The 19,624-nt window shown below is 46.8% G+C and overlaps 1 protein-coding gene across 4 annotated transcripts in view; it reads right to left on the bottom strand.

The window, feature by feature from the left end:
* Nucleotides 1-15,363: 15,363 nt before the first annotated feature.
* Nucleotides 15,364-19,624, bottom strand: part of FAM107B (family with sequence similarity 107 member B) — a 133,365-nt gene continuing 129,104 nt past the window's right edge. For all 4 annotated transcript variants that reach the window (XM_075429084.1, XM_075429080.1, XM_075429081.1 and 1 more), the window contains one exon: nucleotides 15,364-18,500. In XM_075429084.1, the coding sequence (XP_075285199.1) occupies nucleotides 18,384-18,500 (117 nt within the window). In that variant the 3' untranslated portion in view covers nucleotides 15,364-18,383. The remainder of the gene's footprint in view (nucleotides 18,501-19,624) is intronic.

The raw sequence follows: 19,624 nt of genomic DNA, 5'->3' as shown, positions 1-19,624 counted from the left end.
CGCTGAGTGCTTTTCAAGCTATTTTTGTAAAGGCTTCTTTCATGAGTTTTGTACTTCTCATTTGATTATTTGAATGTTTGGGATCAATAACTTTAGGTCCCTTATTTTGCTGCTTCTGGCAGGAAAATTAAGAAGAGCTGATTGCTGGTGCCTGCTATACCCCAAGACAGCCCGCAACAGCCCAGCAGGACCAAATCTCAGGTAAGCACAGCTGAAGGGCAGCAGACGGTTCTTTCCTTCTCCCTTGGACATGAGATGCAAGAAGAGAGGTATAAAAAATCACTGGCATCTCTCTACCAACAATGAGGGATCCCCAGTGGGATCCTCTGCTCAGATTTAAGTAATTTTTAATCCCAGTCTGGAAGGAAATTATGTTCAGCAATAATTAGACCAGTCTTCTGTAATGATATGAGGTGCAATATGGTCCCATTTATTGTTAGCTCTCACATGAGAACTATAGTGCAGGGAATACTTTTCATATCTGCAGTCCGTAGGAGGCATTTTCCAAGGGTTAAAGGCTTCTTGTTCATCACAGGACAATGAATTTCCCCGAGGAACGTTCTCAGGCTCATCCCTCATCCCTTTCACTCTGCTTTATAGTCCTGGGAGTCATTAGAGCACAGGTACATCTCAAGTCATTTTTGAAATACCATAGGAATTGGTATTGCTTCCCCTCTCTAGCATGCAAACCACCCCTGAAAGGGCTTTCAATGAAAACAATTCCTTACATTGTTTCCCAGGTGTTTGTGTTCTTTTATTTGTCTGGGATCAAAATGCTTATGTGATGATGCATAAGGACCTATTTAAACCTAGAGTACTTTAAGGTGGCAGCAGCTTTTTCTCCTCTTCCTTTCATTTTTTATCGTTCTTTTTACCCATTCATGAGACCTCCACTGAGACAGAAACTCAGAAAAAATCTTTAAATGTTTATACAATGTCTTAGCATGCTGAAACAAGCCAGTTTCTCTTCAAAATTCACTTAGGCACCAGCTGATCACTTGTAACTTCTTCTTGTGGACAAGATTTTCCTTTATAGACTCCTTGGACTTTTCCCCACTCAAAGTTTGCACGTAGTCAAGAGTATCTCTTGCAGTGAGCTCCATCCCACCTAGGTTCAGTGGTGCAGGATTATCCTCAGATGTCTGCTGCATTTCTGTTGAAGTCTCCATAAGCATGTCCTTTAAGCCTCCACCCAGAAACGAGCAGCAGGCGCCAGATGTATGAAAGTCAGTACTACATATTTGTTCCTAACGAAAAATCCTCTGAAGGTATCCAAACCCACTGTGTAGTCAATGGAAAGGGAAAGATGCCTTGGAAGATTTCCAGGGATCAAACCCAACTGAGGACCCTTCCTTGATTGCATCTCTCTGAAGACAGACACTGGTGGTCTCTGCCAAGGTTAAATGTCCTTCTAGATGGTGACGTTAGATGCATGCTCGTGTTCCAGTGGTTTTGATGATAGGAATTAAAGGCCCAGACCCAGGTCACTAACAAACTGCAATCTGGACATTCACATCAGGACTGAGATTTACATAACTAAGCAAGAGCTTTGGTGTCCAATGCACAGAGCATTTCAAATTCTCTAATTCTTTCTGAATTCAGACAGACTGCCAGCTCTTTGGGTTGGGTCTCCCGCCCAGTGCCAAGCATGCAGGCTGTGCTGCTCCATTGACTGACGCCACAGGGAGTCCTTCCTCCAGACTTTGTTTTGTTGCTTCACAAAAATAAAACTGTTACAGTTCAGGCAGGATTTCTAGTTCCTGGAAGCCTCCCTCAAAACAAAGCTGACTGATCAAGTTGTGAATTGTTTTTTCCCAGTGTTAGCCACCCTGAGCCAAAGCCACTGGAAATGGTAGCACCGTGTAAATGAGTTCAAGGGTCTAAAGCAACAAAGGACATGTGTGCTCAGCTCCTTTTCTCCCTTACAGGAGCAAAGTCTTATTCTTTTTTAGTTTCCTCTCTGGAGAGAGCTTTATTTAAAATTCTGTTTGTGCATCTTTTTTTTTCTTTAGTGCCTTTGGGCCTGGAGAAATCTGGAAGCTCAAGAATTCAAATTTCAAGGAGGCTGTTGAGAAAAACTTCAGTCTGCTACAGCATTTTGTAAACCCCAGATGCAGGCTGGTGCCTTTGATTATTGATACACGCCATTCAGACTCTGCCTCTGTCAAACATTTTTTATTTCCACACTATTGGGTGAAAAACTCCCCATCCAGCAGCTCCCTTGCGAAGCAGAAAATGCTAATGCTTGTGTCTGTTGCACTGCACCTCCGGCAGGAAAAACAGAGGCTCTGTGCAGGGAAATCTCAGTGTTGTCAACCCCTCCTTTTCAGGTGGAGTATGCACCTATATCACATTTTTACTTAATCAGGGTAGGTTGGTCTCATCAGAGAATAGAGAGCTTAAATTTATGGCTTGCCTGGCTGTGGTTGTCCCCTGCAGTTCATTTGACTATTCATCATGCCACACTGTCAGCCATCCATACAGCTGAGGATGTCACCTATCAGAGGATAAACCCTTGGTCATGTCATAAATTTAACATTATACATTACATATCTGTATTGTTGTAATGCTGACATAAGATATTTTATGTATATTAAATCTCTAGCACTCCTTGCGAAGAGATTTTTGACTGTCACATCCCGCTCAGGTTGTAGCTCCAGTAATTACACGATATTCCTGTCATAACAGACCAGAGCTTCAACTGGTTGAAAAGCCAAAATCGGTGTAAAACGCCACTCCTGCAGCTCTGCCGATTCACAGCACGGTGGGCTGGCAGCACCTTCCTCCCCTCCCTCCCCTACGAGGGGCATGGCGAGCTCTTACTCCGGCTCTCCAGGGACTGAACCCCCAGGTCACTGTCACCGGCGTGCCCCAGGCACCGCAGCTCATCGGCCAGGGGACAGAGGGTTGATCAGTGCTGGGCATGGAGAGGCTGGCAACCTGCGAGGCCATGAATGCTTTGGCCTGGCTGCAGATACAGAAGATGCCATATCACTTTGACCCCACAGCTGCCCACCGAGTGGGTGTCCATGCTCTCCCGTAGCACGCCTCAAGCACCCGTGCGATGCCAAGACACCAGTATCCACTACCTGCCGACACTTTCAGGTGCTCTGAAGATTGTGCCACCTCCTGCTGCTGTTGTTCCTCAGGCTATGCCCCAGAGAAGGCCCCATGGTACACCAAGCCATAGCTCCATCGGTGAGCCCGGGGAGCCCTGCTGCGGCAGCAGTGCTGCAGAAGGACAGCACAGGTGCAGCCCAACTATTCCCAAATATTCCCAAATATTCCCAAATATTGCTACGGAGGTCTCCAGTAGGAATATTTTCTTGGCCTGGGCTGCCATATAACCTCCAGGTATCCCCACCCCTAGCCCAAACGCAACCCTGCGAGCGGGTGTTACCTGAGGTGACAGTCCCCACTGGCACTTAAAATGGGACTGTACACCAATGTTTAGGCAACTCAAACATGCCAATGCCCTTACCTAAACAAACCCAAAAGGAGAAACAGAAAAGTAAGACAGATACCCAACCAAAGAGCAAGGAACATGATGAGGCACTGGAGCAGGCTGCTCTGAGGGGCTGTGAAATCTCCACCCCTGGAGATATTAAAATCTCTGCTGGGTGAGGCTGTGGCTGACCTCCCCAAAGCTGGTCCTGTTTTTAGGGTGCATCAGAGACACCCAGAGGTCCCCTCCAACCTGAGTTATGCTACAAACCCATGATCACAGATGGGATAAGTCAAGATGAGGCCCACAGGAAGGATCATCAGGTTGGGATTGCTGACGACAGGTCTTGCTCTGGCCCCTCCAAAAGACGAGGAGGGAATGATACGCATCTCACCTAGTGTCAGGTTACGGTTTGATTTTCCAGACAGAAACCACAGCTTAAGAACAAGTGTATTCATTTGTTTTTCACTAGCTAGGCACAGGATTACCCCATGTCACTTGAACTCTCCTCTTGCTTTTCAGTTTTACAGATTTTTCTGAGAAAGCTTCTGAAATTCAGAAGTATTCCCAGGCAACCTTCCAAAACTCAGAAAGAACCGAATATTGAACATCGTTTTCCCTCCTCTAGACTGCCTCATCAATTTTAATCATCAGGGAATATATTTTCAAAGTGGCATTTAGAGGCAAACAACTCACGTTAAAAAGTAAGGGCATTTCCATCCCTAAATCACCACGAGCAAATCGAATCATGCCTGAAAGCAGCTCCTTTTTCTGCCCGGGCAAAGAGCAAGGCAGAGGGAAAAGCTCCGGGTGTAGGGACAAGTCTGAAGCTTTCTTGCTTGCGGAACCCACTTCCTTTGCACATGTCTAAGAAGGATCCCAGGAGCAGCTGGGACCTGTGTCCTGCAGGACCCCTGTGTAACCTGGTTTTTGCTACCCACTCCACACAGCATCAGCATCCCTTTGGTTTTTCAATACAGAGTGAAAGAATGGATGTTAACTTCACAGGTCCACACCTATACAAACAATACATCAGCAAAATGGCATCTATCTTCTCATTGCTGCAGACAAGATGTCGGCTTAATTGGAGTTCTAGACTTGTGTTCTCATGCTGCATTTTTGTTTTAAATGAACCTCATTAATTTTTGCCTTCTAAACTATTACAGATGGCAATGAGAAAGCCAGATGCAAGTATGCTCACCTCCATTTTTCACGCACATTCATATTTTTTTCATTCTGGGTACGTGCTGTACACAACATATTGACACCAGAACACCTGCTACCGGAAGATTAAGACCCAAACACAAAAGCGTCTAGTCTGTTGGCTTTCCACTCAACTCAGTGGGCTGTTCAGAGCCTCAACAGGAGCAAAGAGCTGCAACGGTTGGCTGAGTCAGAGCCTCAAGGTGGAGGCCAGGACCACACCGTGAGCTACAAAGAGCGCCAAGAATAAAACCCAGGAGCTTCTTGGCTCTTTGTTCCCCATTCAGGATACGGGATCAGGCTTCCTCTCCACTGATTATCATGTAAGAGCAACAGGGGATGGCACTAGGAGGCTACATGCATGATTTGGAGATGGCCTGTGCACCTTTGCATGCACAGTGACTGATGCTCTGGGTAACCAACAGAAAATATTTGAGGACAGGGTTGTAACCAAATCTGAACACAGCTAACTGAGAGAAAACAAAACAGAGCTGCACAAAGAATGAGGTTGAAAGCTAAGATCTAAAAATAATAAAATACATAAGTCACAATATTATTTAGTACAACAATATGTGATTAAAACAAAGGACCTCTGGGAACGTGACATTTGAAGATTTGTAGGAGTATTAACAACTCTGTATGAGGCTTAATGCCATGTTTCCTCAACCCTCCTTATGAAACAGAAATGTTAAAATACGTAAGAAGGAACACTGAATTTTTAAGAAGAAACTGTTAAAGTGGCCGTTCATGACACAAAGCCGCTCATTAAAGCATTTTTTTAGGACAAAAGGAAAAGAACAAACTATATATATGAGATGATCCAAACAGTGGCCTCTAATTTATTTTTCTTAATGAATTATCTTGAGGCAGTTTTCTCCTGGCACACACACAAAACCTGATGCTGCAGGAGCCGTGCTTGCACTACTGTGGACTCCAGCCACGTTCAAACACAATGGAGAGTGCTGGAGCCACACGTGCATGGAGGACCATCTGCAAACATCTCCAGCACTGCTCCTAGCACCTCCTGAAAAACCCTGACATTCACACTGCTGGCAATGCAAGTATTTCTGAACTTCAATATCAGCTGAGATATTTTTGAACTGACTTCAGTGCTCTTTCCCTGAGCTAACCCCCACCTCACAAGAGGTAAAACACAATAATCAGTCAGTCACGGCTGGAAGAAGGATCATGCCTGTCCTCTAGTCCTGTTCTTGCTACATTTGGGATAATCATGACATTTTCAAGACAATGAGTGATTTTTGAATCTTCCTTGGCTGAACACTGGCCTTTATGAAGACAGCTGCTTTGCAGGAGTTGTATGTACTGACTGTCTCCACTGAACAGCATCGCTTAACTACGCAGGCATTTTCTTAGATGCTTTCCTCTTTTTTGGAAACTTTGACATTCCAAATATCTTCAATTTTGAATTAGCCGAAGAATAGGGATGCCATAGTTGCTGCGTATGAACTCAGTGGTAACAAAACCCAACTACAAATTCAGCCCAGAATCCAGAATGAAATGCAGGAGAGTTTGCTAAAATCTTCAGGAATTAGAATAACTGCTGATAAAAAAACCTTATCTTTTCCTGAATGCTTGATTGCACAAATCCAACTCAAGGTGAGAACAAGCACACAAGAGGACGAAAAAGGCATACAAGCTATTGAGCCTTAACGCCATCTCACATTCCCAGTAGCGACCCTACATACCATGACAAGTTAAAAACTGGGAAGGGAAAAAATACACGGCCTCAGAAAGCCACAACTTCACGTAGCCTGGCATTATCGGAAGGGTCCTTGTTTTGTTGTTTGTGGTATTAAACAGCATAAAACTCATTTGGGTAGTCACTGGCTGGAGGCAGATTCTTCCTCAAAAAAACACCCCAAATTTGGAAGCCTTTGCTTATGTCCAAATTGAGGAATAAATCATGGACTGACAAAGGAATAGATCACAGTGTCATGGTATAACCCCAACCAGCAACTAAGCACCACTCAGCCGCTCGCTCACTCCTCCCCCTCTCCCCGGTGGGACGGGGAAGAGAATTCAAAAAACCCCTAAAACTCTTGGGCTGAGATAAAGACAGTATAATAGGACAGCAAAAGAAGAAAAAACCCCTGAATATGAAAAATGAGTAATGCACAGCGCAACTGCTCACCTCCCGCTGACTGATGCCCAGTCCATCCCCCATCAGCAATCCCAGCCCGCCAGCCAGCTCCTCCCAGTTTATATACTGAGCATGATATCATACAGTATGGAATATCCCTTTGGCCAGTTTGTGTCAGTTGTCCTGGCTACGCTCTGTCCCAGCTTCTTGTGCACCTCCACGCCGGCAGAGCATGGGAAGCTGAAAAGTCCTTGACAATACAAGCGCTACTTAGCAACAACTAAAACTTCAGTGTGTTATCAACATTATTCTCATACTAAATCAAAAACACAGCCCTGTACCAGCTACTAGGAAGAAAATTAACTCTATCCCAGCCAAAACCAGGCCACATGGATTGGTAGAAGAGGAGGCCCAAGATTGCCCTAACCAAGAACATAGCATGGGTCTATGGGGGGCTTCATCCTTATGGGAAATGGTGCAGGGGACCAAATGGGTCCAAACACTTCATCTACAGGAACAGGTGACTCTCAAATGTGTTGTTGTCAGATCAGAAGCGTACTCCTTACACTTGTGAGGAACAAAGAGCCCCAGGCTATGGGAAAACAAGGATGCTCTTAAGTAATTTTGATGTTTTCCTCCAAATGGCCTTGAAAATGCAGGTGGAAAGTCAGGATCCATTTTAGGTACCTATCTGGATGGACTCAAAGAAAGAATCATGCTTTCTCTAGAGAAAATACGTGATGCAGGATTGCTAGGGTCAAGGCAATCTGCTCCAGGGATTTCTTCCATTTCACTGGGTAAGTCAACTTGGGTCAAGGGCTGTGTTCTGTGTAGCAGACCATGTCACTCCTAGGCCATCTGCTCCTGCCCTTGCCCCTGGAGCATCCTGACGCTGTGGAAGGCAGGCCAACACAACTGGAAATGGAGCCGTGACTGGGAAGCATCAGGTTGGTTGATCAGCTAAAGCAAGGACAAGAACATCGATCTTCCTGCTGTCAGGACGGCACAGCCTGGACTTGCCATGGATTTCAGCTGCACCTGCTTAGAGGCACAGGGCACACCTCTGAGCCTGCAGCAAAACAGAGCAGCAGCTGAGGTTCTCCATTTCTGGGAGCAAACCTCTAGCTGGCAAGAGAACCCATAGCACTTCCCAACTTCATTAAAGATATCCTCACTTCAACCTTGGAAAACGGGAAACTTGGCACAAAGGGGCACCATCTCCTGTGGTCACAGGGAGAACATATGCTTCCTTTTGATGGAAGAGTGGCAGAAGCATTTCAAACTTGTCTTGAGCCTTTTCCCAATTATCAAAACCAGGCTGTGTGAAAAACCCATTTGTACACCTAGCCAAAGGCATTTCGCACCTAAAAGTGGTTTTAAAAAAGAAAATATCAGTAGCTTTGGAATAATGGAGTTCCTGAAACCAGCAATCCAAGGTGAACTGAGAGAACAGTTCTTTAATCCAAAGCTGCGTACATAGAGAAGTAAATTTATGTCATGATTGATGCCACAAAACCACCAAAAATATCAGTAGCTGATACACAGCTCCAGCTGCAGGCAGGACTGCAAAAACTCCATTGCTACAAGGAGTAGAAACTGCCCTAAGTTTTCTAGCTTGCTTTTTAATTTGCTGGTTTTGAAGCTATTTCACCTCAGTTAGTGAGGAGGAGTTACAAATGTCAAGGGGCTGGAGAATATAAAAACACCCACGAGAGTACTTTTTGGGAACAAACTCTCGGCAGGTCTCTTTGGCCGTGTTTAGGCACCTTGTTAGTGGTATGAACACAGCGCTGGAGGAGAGCAGCTGCTGAGGCTCGCTAGCCCACAGGGGGAAAACACATGACTTGATGTTCTTCTTGTGAAACCCCCAGATTTCCCCTGACCTGCAGCCTGGCATAGAAGATGCTATAGGTAAAGCAGTAGCTGCAGTGCTTTGACATCCCGAGGTGATGAGATGGCAGAGGACACGGTGTGGTTCCTGATGTCCCACCAGTCTGGCCTCAGCCCAGGAGGCTGTCCTAGGTCTTCTTCAGCAGTCACAAGTCCTCGTGGCGAGCCCCGGGGGCAGCAGCCTGCCCAAGGAACCGGCGGTGGAGCTGGAGTTCAGCAGGGAACAGCGATCCAGGGTGGAAAAGCCACCATGACTATCTGCTTGCTTCTGGGTTTGGCAGGGCCCTCAGGGTTGGTTTTGGTCTCTGCAGGAACAGCAAGCTCTGTCCGCAGCACCCGACACCCAGCCTGCAGCAACAGAGAGGCTTCACCCAGCACCACGTGCTGGACTGGAGGTCCAGAGCTGGGGCAGCGATACCCAGTGACTTTGCTTTAGAATTTTACATTTTCCCCCCCTGCACGTTTGTGGAGACTTGCCTTCCAGCCTTCACACCAGACCAGGACACAGCATTGGACACATCTTTTTTACTGTATTTCAAGCAATCCTCCCACTTTCATGTATTCATAACTCAATCTGCATGGGGTTTTTGGGCCAAAACAGTGGTGCTTTGGCTTGGAGGGCGCGTGGGACAGTAAATGTAGTCCATGTCATGTGTGTGGACCCGGCTGGGGGTCTGCACAGAGGGAAGGAGGCACGTGGGGGTCGCAGAGGGCCAGCAGCCCCCCAAACGCAGCCATCTCCCTCTTGCAGGCAGATGGTGAAGGCCTGAGGAGGCAGCGAGCGTGTTCGCACGCGGGGAGGGGATGTGGATGCAGGTGGGGAAGCGCGTCAGGGTCTGGTCCATTTGGCTGGGCTGCTGCTCGTCGTTATAGCAACAGGAGGAGCCTGCTGTGAGCCGAGGGGATGGAGCGGGAGGGTGGGGAAGGGGGACGTTCTTAGAAAGCAGAGGAAGGAGACTGAACGGGTGAAGTGAGGGAGATGTCGAAGATCTGGAGACCAGGATGGAAACTGCAGGGGAGCGGGAAGGGTTTGTGGAATCAAAGGACCCCCAATGCCTGCGTTCAGCTGGTGTCCCCTCGCAGCCCTTACTCAGGGCAGAGCGAGGGTCTGGCCGGGGTCCCTGCCCAGCCAGGACGGCCTGCCAGGCCATAAAGAGCACAGCACTGCTCTCCACAGCAGCAGCAGGACAAGGACCACTGCTGGTGGGGCAGCCAGCAGGAAGGGCTTAGAGGGGAGCGAGCATCAAGACATCATGCTCGCTGCTGGAACTGCAGCAGTACGTAAATCCTTGGCAACGACCCCAGCATACAACAGAGGGTGGAACTGCTGCTCGGGGTGAAGGACCAGCCGCTGGAGAAGGCTGTCCCAGCCACAACCCTGGCAAGTCTGGGCTTATCACACCTCCAAAACACCCTGATAACAGTGCTGATCTTGGCAGCGATCTGCCAGTGCAACAAGGCCCTGGAGACTCCACAAGAGCCATCACACGCCTCTCCAAGGCAAACCAGACCAAGCGTGTGAACAGAGACACCAAAACCTGCTTTGTGCATCCAGCGCCTGAGTTACTGAGATCTTGAAACCCTTTTTAGCACAATGTCTCAGCACAGTAGAACTACTAACAATGTTTGCATAACAAAAATCACAAAATAATATTCCATTTCCCCAGGAAAACACCAATTTCCAACGCTGCGAGCCTCGAGAGCTTTGCATCGCTGTGTTTTTGGAGGATGAGGAAGGGAAGCCTTCGCAGGGCCACCTCGCAGGGTGAAACCCTCCAGCCGGCTCCAACATGCTGCTCCACAGGGCTTTGCCCAGGAGACAGCCACAGCATGTGCGTGCTGAGTGCGGCCCCATGGGACCCGGACCTGGGGGGCTCCCCGCTTCCCCACAGCCCCTGCAAACCCCCATGATGAGGAGGTCACCAGCCTGCGCAGGAAATCACCCAGAGAGGCTTTTCATCGCTTTAAGCAGGACAGTTTGACTTTGCCCAGGGATTGCTTTATGTATGTTCGGCTTCATGCTAATCATGCAAATTCTTCCATCCTCCTCCTCACCTCCACCACAGCCCTTTTATCATCATCGCCCTTCTTTCATCATCATGGCCCTTCTTTTTAAGCGTGGCTCTGAGACAAAAACTTTGATACAATTATACTGGTTGCTCATTTATGCTCTGTCAGATGTCCAGTCTGAATTTCCATTCCTACCTGCTCTTTGCCCCTGCACACAGAGTATTTCTCATTCCCACTCCCCACACGCCGAGGGTTCGGGCTGGGTTTCCCTTCGCTCTGCACAGCAGCGCAGTCGTCAGCCTCAAACACCCATTTTAGGATCCATCCCGAGGATTCCTCACCACTTAAATGCCCTTCATTACAAACCAACACTGGGAAATAATCCAAGGGCAGGGAGACCTGAATAAGCAACAAGAGCTTGGGGTGAAACAACAGGAAAGGAATCAACAGCATGATGAGGCTTCAGGGAAAAGATGCAGACCTATGGTACATTAGAGGTGAACACAGGAACGCACTGTGCCGTGCGCAGGCTGCGCATCATCGTCAGACTTGCTGTTCAACCTCGAGTACGAGGTGGAAATCTTCATCAGTCAGGGATTCGCCTTCCCACTGTTCATTCCTCCTTTTTAGCACCTCCTTTTTCCTCCCCAGACAGCAATCCCTGCCCTTCAGCATCAGTTGGAGCGGGTCTGCCTGCAGAGGAGCCTGTTGAAGCTGTAGGTAGTTTGCAATCCACCATGCTCTGGTTATCAGCACGATCTCCTCACACGCAGGGAAGAGAGCTACTGGAGCAAAGCAGAAACTTCTTGCAAAAAGAAGATGACCAAAAATTCAAGATATGTTTTGAAGAGAATTTGCTCCTTGGTATTTAATGAGTTAATTTTATTTGTATCAGAAATGAGAGGAACATTTCCCTAACAAACCAGTGGTTGTGAAGTATCGGGCCCACCATGCTCAGCAAATTTCCAAAAGCCACTTTTTAGTGTGGCACCTGAGCTCAGCTCGTGAAGGTGGTACCCTGAAATTGAACAGACTATAATTCACCAAAACGATTAGCACAGAAACAAAGCTGGCTGGAGACAAGTGCCGAAATTGTACATCACGGAAAATTACTCATTATGGTCCACGCCCGCAGTGATGAAGGGCCTTCCAGGTCTGACGGCGTAAGTTTAAAGGGTCTCTCTCTTTTCCTGTTGCGACTGATGAAAGCAAATTCCTGATCAGCTTCTCGTTGGAGAAATCTTTTAGGCTTCTTTTCCCAAAGGAGAGTTCAAAGACAGATATCCTGTAGGACACAGCCCCTTATCCAGGGAGACCATTTCAGACGGGCTGGGCTGCCGCGCCCCAACTCCGGAGCGGGGGGATTCAGCGCTCCGCAGGCAGCTCCCTTTGCCTTCCCATACCGAGCGACACGTCCTTCAAACGAGCCCCGATAAAGGGCTTAGGCTTGCTGGGTGCTCTTTAATTTTTGAGCACAATGAAGCAGACTTGGCATTTCAATTGCATTATGAAAGATTTGTTTCCGAATAGCTGCAGAGGGGGAAAAGAAGTACGTTTCTTCTTACCACCTAATCAGGCTGAAGTTTCCCGGTGCCAGCCTCAATCTGTGTCAAATTGCTCATGCCATCCACCGGAGAGTTTAGCCTTGGGTACATAATAGAAGTTAATTCCGAAAATGATTACTCAGATAATTAAGTACTACAGCTGTAGCGGGTGATTCTGGCTCTCGGAGCCCACTCTCAGTGGCTGCACGTCCCCTCTGCTTCCCTCGCCGGCACGGTGGGGATGCCACCTCCCCTCCCACAGGCCGGCGTTCGGCCTGGGGTATGTCCCCTCTCCCCAGCCCCCTGCGGAGGTCACACATCCCCCCAGCACCCCAGGGCTCAGCTGAGGACGCCACGGCACCAAGCACCAGAGCTGGCGAGCACAGTGGACAGACGGGCTCTGTACCAGCTTATGAACCACTGAGACTGAGGGACAGATTTACCGAAGGTGTCCAAGTGCCTCAATTTTCCTGGGGAGCAAAACTCCACGAAAAAGAACGGGTAGTTTAGCAGTGGCACTTGAATCACCCAGCTTCAGAGTCCTTCCAACGCAGATGACGTTCCAGCCAAGCCAGCCATTGCAGGCTCCTTTACAGCCACAGAATGGAAGGGAACTGCGCTCCAGAGGGCTGGTTTCTCTGCGCTGATACAAATGAAAAGCAGATGATCAGCTCAAACGCACTTGTCTGAGGTTCAGCAAAATGGACCCCTGGGTACCCGAAGGAGAACAGAAGTAGTGCCCATCTAGCCTTGGAGAGGCAATGCAGGCCGCGTGATGGACCCAGAGCAGCCTTCACCCAGCTCTTCAGCAATGCCACAAGATGGGCTGCAGACGACAAGCACTGGAGTGGGAGTCACAGTGTCTGTGCTCTATTACCACCACTAAATGCTTCCTCTGGCCATGGTTTCCACCACCTCCATCACGGAATCATAAAATGCTTTGGGTTGGAAGGGACCTTTAAAGATCATCTAGTCCAACCCCCTGCAATGAACACAGACATCTTTAACTACATCAGGTTGCTCAGGGCCCCATCCAACCTGGCCTTGAAGGTTTCCAGGGATGGAGCATCTACCACCTCTCTGGGCAGCCTGTGCCAGTGTTTCACCACCCTCATTGTAAAAAATTTCTCCCTTACACCTGGTCTAAATCTACCCTCCCTTAGTTTAAAACCATTATTCCTTGTCCTATCACTACAGGCCCTTGTAAAAACTCCCTCTCCAGCTTTCTTATAAGCCCTCTTTAAGTACTGAAAGGTCACAATAAGGTCCACCTGGAGCCTTCAATTCTCCAGCCTGAACAGCCCCAACTCCCTGTCCTCATAGGAGAGGTGCTCCAGCCCTCGGACCATTTTTGTGGCCCTAACTCTCCCATAGAGGAGCATCTTCCTTAATATTGACAAGGGCACCACAAACCTTTACTCTGTCAGATGAAGGATTTCAAGCAGAACACAGTGTAAGTGGCAGGGTGGGAGGAAAGATCTCTTGTGTTTCCACTCTTCCAGATCTCACTGAGTGTTTGTGCTCTTCTTATTGTGAGGTCTTGAGAACCCAACTTGCCCCCCTATTCTTCACCCTAAAGATATCAGTTCTGATCCTATGGAAACCACCGCTGAGGCTCTTCTGCCTCCAGCTGCCTCGCTCAGTTATTTTCTTACATGCAACTGGTCACCAAAAGCACTATCAGCCATTTTAGGTTATGAATGCTATCCACGGACCCTGTGAGAGCAGCCAAAGGACCCCAAGGTACTTCCTTCCAGACAGCTGTGGCACGACACAACCCATCTGCATAGGACATGGGCAGGACATGGGGCAACGGGCACAAACTGAAGCAGAGGAAGTTCCATCTGAACATGAGGAAGAACTTCTTCCCTCTGAGGGTGACGGAGCACTGGAACAGGCTGCCCAGAGAGGTTGTGGATTCTCCTTCTATGGAGATATTCAAGACCTGCCTGGACGAGGTCCTGTGCAGCCTGCTGTAGGTGACCCTGCTTTGGGAGGGGGTTGGACTAGATGACCCACAGAGGTCCCTTCCAACCCCCACCATTCTGTCATTCTGTGCATACAGCCACAAAAGCACTAGCAAAGCCCCCAGCAGACCAGCGCTCGCAAACCCATGTGACAAAACGTATTAGCTCAACACAACCCAAAAAAAGCATACAAAAGGGAGATCATCTTTTCCGCTGGACGTGCTACAAAAGCGGATCTCATGCCCTCACTGTTTTCTTTCTGGAACTGGAGTGAAATATCAAAGGATAATTCTAAACACATTTGGATGTGCTTGATGCAGGAGAGCGCAGGGCAGTATCTCCATGAGGCCACAGAAACCCACCCCTTGTTAACTCTCTGTTCTTTCTTGCCTCCCCCACGTTTGACAGCTCCTGGAGCAGGTCCAGCATCGTTGCAGCAGCAGCATCGCCAGAACCTATTCCACATGCTGAGCAGTTTCTGAAGGAAAAAGCATTTCCTGACATCTGTTCTGAATTCACTCCTCTTCTCCTCCTCCCCCACTTGGCTTCACCCGGTGCTCCTCTCCAGCTCCCCCTCCACCACCACCTGTCCCTGGCTGGCCAGGGCTCACCAGTAAGAGCTGAGGATCTTCGTGGACAACGGATGACCCCCACCTGCTCTAGCCCCCTTCCTTTCCCATGTCCAAGTTCTTCCTATCAGAACCACAGCCTTGGGCACTGGCTAAATTAAAAGCACCTTTGCAGGACTGAACCCAGGACCAGGCTCATTGCTCTTTCCTCACTCCCTCTTACGATGGAGCTGCTGCCACGCTAATGATTCCAAGGTTGAATTTTGCCTGGTGCACTTTGATCAAGTTAGCAGGATAAACAATTGTGGAAATCATTCCTTGATTCCCATCAGACGTCTTCCCTCACACTCTGCCTCACCTTGCGCTAGCTGAACAGCTAAACAGCCCTAAAAATTTTCCACGTCAAAAATACTCAAAGATATCAAGACTAAGAGACACAACAAGCTTTTTCTGCCAACTGATTTGCCAATAATTTTGCATATACGAACACGGATGCAGCTTAAAGGAACCAAATGTCATCACCATCTTGGTACTTCCCCCTGCACCGCAGAATTTTAAATAATCTGGGTATCTCAGCGAAGTCCCTGAGGATTTGTTTTCAGCAGGACATGACAGACACCACCGCATACGCCAAGCATGTAGTAGGTTTTATTAAGCATAGCTTTGGTTCTAAGTATTCCACCCTCATTCTCATAATACCTTTAGTTAAAAACAATTATACAAGAGCAAATACAAAAAATATTAAATTATGAAAACAAATCCATTAAGGCTCCCTTTTTATATTTATATATATTTATATATGTACACTCCAACAAGTGCAGATATTAACAGAAGATTAAAGCCACAAAAATGCTAAAAAATTTACTACTATCTATCAAAAGCATGAATTTTAAAAAAGTACAAAGTGGTGAGCCATTTTCAAATTACTGAAGTATTTGCTGGATTGCTTCAAAACCCATATAGCTAAAGGGCAGATCTGGAATTGCTTACACTCACTGGCAAGCAGTTTCTCACTTGAGTAGCCTCACAGGACACTTGTGGTGTGACTAGCTGGCCACCCATTTAAGGGTTGCCCATTCTAGCCCAATCCTGACTTTAAAGACAAGATATTGCCTGTCAAATTGACATGAAGGTGGCTGGGATTCCTAGACTAAAGGGTCAGCAGAATTCAAAGGTGTCCTAGCACACACATTGATGTTCTGTTCACACAGAGAATTGATTCCAACTGAAAACAAAAACCTACTTCACGCTGTATGTACAAGGGAGTTTTCTGGCCTCCTGTGTTTCTGAAAGAGAAACTCTACCCCCAGTCACAAGTTGATATGGAGAGAAAGCAGAATGCCTTCAGTCTTGAAGGGCCAAATCCAACACACTCACTGAAGCCAAAGAGAGGTCTTCCTCCCCACCGACTCTGGTGCCATTTGGATTACACCAACTTCATTGCACTGTGCATGCATGGTAGCGTTGCCATGCTCACTGAGGGGAAACGGCTGACAAGAAATGGTCTCTTCAAGCCAAAGGAAGGTTTCCTCACCAACTTCTACACATTTCCATACTGAGCAGAAGGTTAATTGTGGAGTGGAAACCAAGAGGCATGAAGTTTGTTAGGCTGGGAGCGGCTAAAACGAAACATGAGTGTGGCGTGGAAGGCTGGCATATAGTGCTGTCTCAACAACATGAAACAAACTCCATCAGTGCAAGTGTCTGAATAATGTGCTGCCAGAAAGGAAGGTCCTCTCCTTCCAGAAAGAGAGAAGGAAGAACTGAGTGTATTCCTTTGTTGAGAAAATACATGGAAGAGTTAACGTTTGGCCTTTGCGTTTCATATGTCCATAATCTGAACAGTCTGGTAGACCATCTTCACGTTTAATCTTCTAGACGTGAGTCACACTGCAAGTCTAAATCAATGGCAATACACTTATCACAATTCAATTTACTCTCTATCTGATTATCTCCTCATAAAAAATGCCTGGATCTTGACAAATTGAAGTCTGTATGTAGGAAACATTTCTAATTGTGAGCATTTTGTCCCACGTGCTATGCTGAAATTGTATTTAAAACATCTAATACAGGAAAAGCAAAAGGAACCAAAAAACCAACAAACCCTCCCCCACCACCTTTACAGTGCAAACACGCCACTGTTGATATTAATAAAAAGTGTTCTCAAACAGTTATATCCAATATAATTACAAAGCAGAAATTATTTTGTTTAGCATCCTAAAGCAAAGACTAGGATCAGATCAGCTGATATGGATGAACACAGCTTCAGTGAGAGCTAGGACTGTGCCGACCAAGGAAGATAAGAATTTCTCCCCCAGATTCAGAAGATAAGATATCTGCACCTGTTCACACCAGGTAAGAATCCAATTCTATAATCCTACATGAGTAACGTGTTCCCCCTCCTCATCCCAGGCTTTCCTGGATAACTAGTAGTCATAAGCATGAAGGATTAGATTCCACCATCCCTGTGCAAGCTGAGCAATATTTTATTCAATGGCAAGTCACGGGGCAACTTCCAGAAAGGCAGAAGGTGACAGAATTGGACCCCAAGAGTCAGTGATAACACACTTCACTTCTTTCTTGAGGCAAAAGGAAGGATGGGATAAAGTGAATTTCATTTTGTGCCTCACTTTCCATTTCAGTAGATTCCAATGATCAGTTTGGTCTGGCTTAAACTGCTCCGTTGCAGGAAGCGCAACAAGTTCCTGCAAGCAAAGGGCAGGAAGTGATGGCAGATCAGATTCCCAATTTCAGTTCCAGCAAACAAGTTTAAACACTACCAAGTAATGTGTTAACACCGCACTCAGATCAGCATATCCATGGAGGAGAAAGGCCACAACAGCAAAGTAAGCAGGATTTCAAAACAAAGAAGTAGAAGACCGGTCATTTTGCACTGAGAGGTAAATTCACAGGTAGCACTGCACAGGCCTGTACACAATGGTGTAAGTTTAAAGACTGAGAAAAACCAGCTTCTGCATTCTCCCTGCTGAGAGGATCACCAGATTTCTGCTCTCTTGTAGCCCAAATTCTACATGCCAAACAGGGAGAAATGGGCTTTAAGGCTGCTTCACTTTTCACTGCTGGTGAATTTTAGGCATTCTCATCTTGCCCACCTGCCTGTCTTAGTGGGGATGGGCAGCAGCGATCAACATGCCTCGCATCCTCCCAGATTTGATAAAAATTCCAACTAAACACAAATTACTGTGGGATATACACAGGCTGTAGGTCTAGATAGAGGAAATCTACCTGCACAGCAAAGCTTCATAATATATTACAGGAAGGTTTTTGTTCTGTTTTAAAGCAAAATATACTCTGTGTATCTCCCCTAAACTAGGATCACAAGAGATAAAGCAGTGCAACACTGAAGGAGCTTCTCTAGTATCCCTGGTTAAAATCTCTGAGTAAGCACATCAGACTGGTCCGTGACACTGAACTGACAAACAGACTCCTTATCCATTGATCTCAGGACTGCATTTGGCAAGTCGATCTGTTTACAGTACTGTCTTTTTCATCCACACGCCCCAGGAATTAAAAATCTCATCTTCAGTAAGTGTCAGCTGGATGCTGTTATCTTCCCTCTGGAGGGACAAATCTGAGACAACTTGCAAAAGCCTCTCTCTGCAGGAAAGCTGGAAGTCTTAGCAGGTGCTGGCTCTAGGAGTCCGGTGCTTCTGTTGCTTCCTGGACCGTCCTCCTCAAGTTGCCCTTGACTTTGACAAATTCAGGCGTATTTTCCTGCTCTTCCTGCATCTTCTGTTGCTCCAGTTCCAGCTTAAAAGAGAATCACATGTCAAAAAAAGTATAAAAAACTGATCATCAAAATACAAGACAAAAACCTAAAGGTTTCAATAACTGGCCATGTAAAACTGTTTAAACTGCTTCCTTTCTTTTCTCATGGAAAAGATAAAGTTGCATTTCTTTGGGAGTATCTGTTCTCATAAACAATAAATCTTTTCAGATCCTTGGCTGTAGCTCATTCCAGATGTCCATCTTTGCCAGACGGACAAAAACTCTGCAAGCCCAGTACTAGAAGAAGACGAAGCATTTTTGAAGAAATTCTTGGACATCTTAATTAAAGAAACAACAAAAATTCCCTTCTGTGGCTTTTACAACAGCACAAGGACGAATGTGCCCTGTGGGAGAACACATGCAAACAGCTGCTACTGAGCACACTCGCAGAATTTATTTCCGAGTGTCTAGGTATGGATTTCTGTACCTAACTTCAGCCTCTTTTGGTGTATCTGTTTTCTCCATCACAAAAAGCAATACAAAAATACAAAAATCCTCCTTGGCCCTTAGTTGTTAATTTTCGAGAACCCACTCACTGACATTTTTAACATAGTTGGAGCTCCTGCCCATGGAGACATTCAAGATTACCACGTGAGGTTAGACACCTTGTTCTACGGAGCGAGGCCATACCAGGCCATACAGAACATGGCCTGCACATCACACAGAGTATGGATTGCTTAGCAATCCTCAGTGAAGGCAGGTAAGTCGGCAGAAAGGAAGAAACAACCCTTGAGAAAACTAACAAAAGCTCCTGAAAGGAGCTCCTGAAAAGCTCCTGAAAAGAAAGCTTTTTTTTTTTTTTAACAGGCTAAGGTCTCCCTGATTAATGGGGACCGTGTATAGCTCCCCTAAATAATCTCTCTCCTTTATCTCTGCTTCACTGGCGAGGGACATGCCGTGTTACAGTAAACTGTGACAACCTTCTTCCATGAGTCACTTTGTCAATTAACGCCATTCTTATGATGTTCACAAAGTCACAACACTGTTTGCAATGGGCATGCTTTTCCTCTTCTAACAGAATTTTCTAATCTACAGATGCCCTTGGATAGCTCAGTTTCAAATAAAATCTTCCCACAAGCTGAACCATGTGAAGCTGGGCCCTTAAG

The sequence above is a fragment of the Opisthocomus hoazin genome, chromosome 8 (assembly GCF_030867145.1).
Source record: "Opisthocomus hoazin isolate bOpiHoa1 chromosome 8, bOpiHoa1.hap1, whole genome shotgun sequence".
In the NCBI taxonomy this organism is placed as follows: Eukaryota; Metazoa; Chordata; class Aves; order Opisthocomiformes; family Opisthocomidae; genus Opisthocomus; species Opisthocomus hoazin.
Note: the sequence above shows the minus strand (reverse complement) of the source record. Positions and strands in the feature narration are given on the sequence as shown.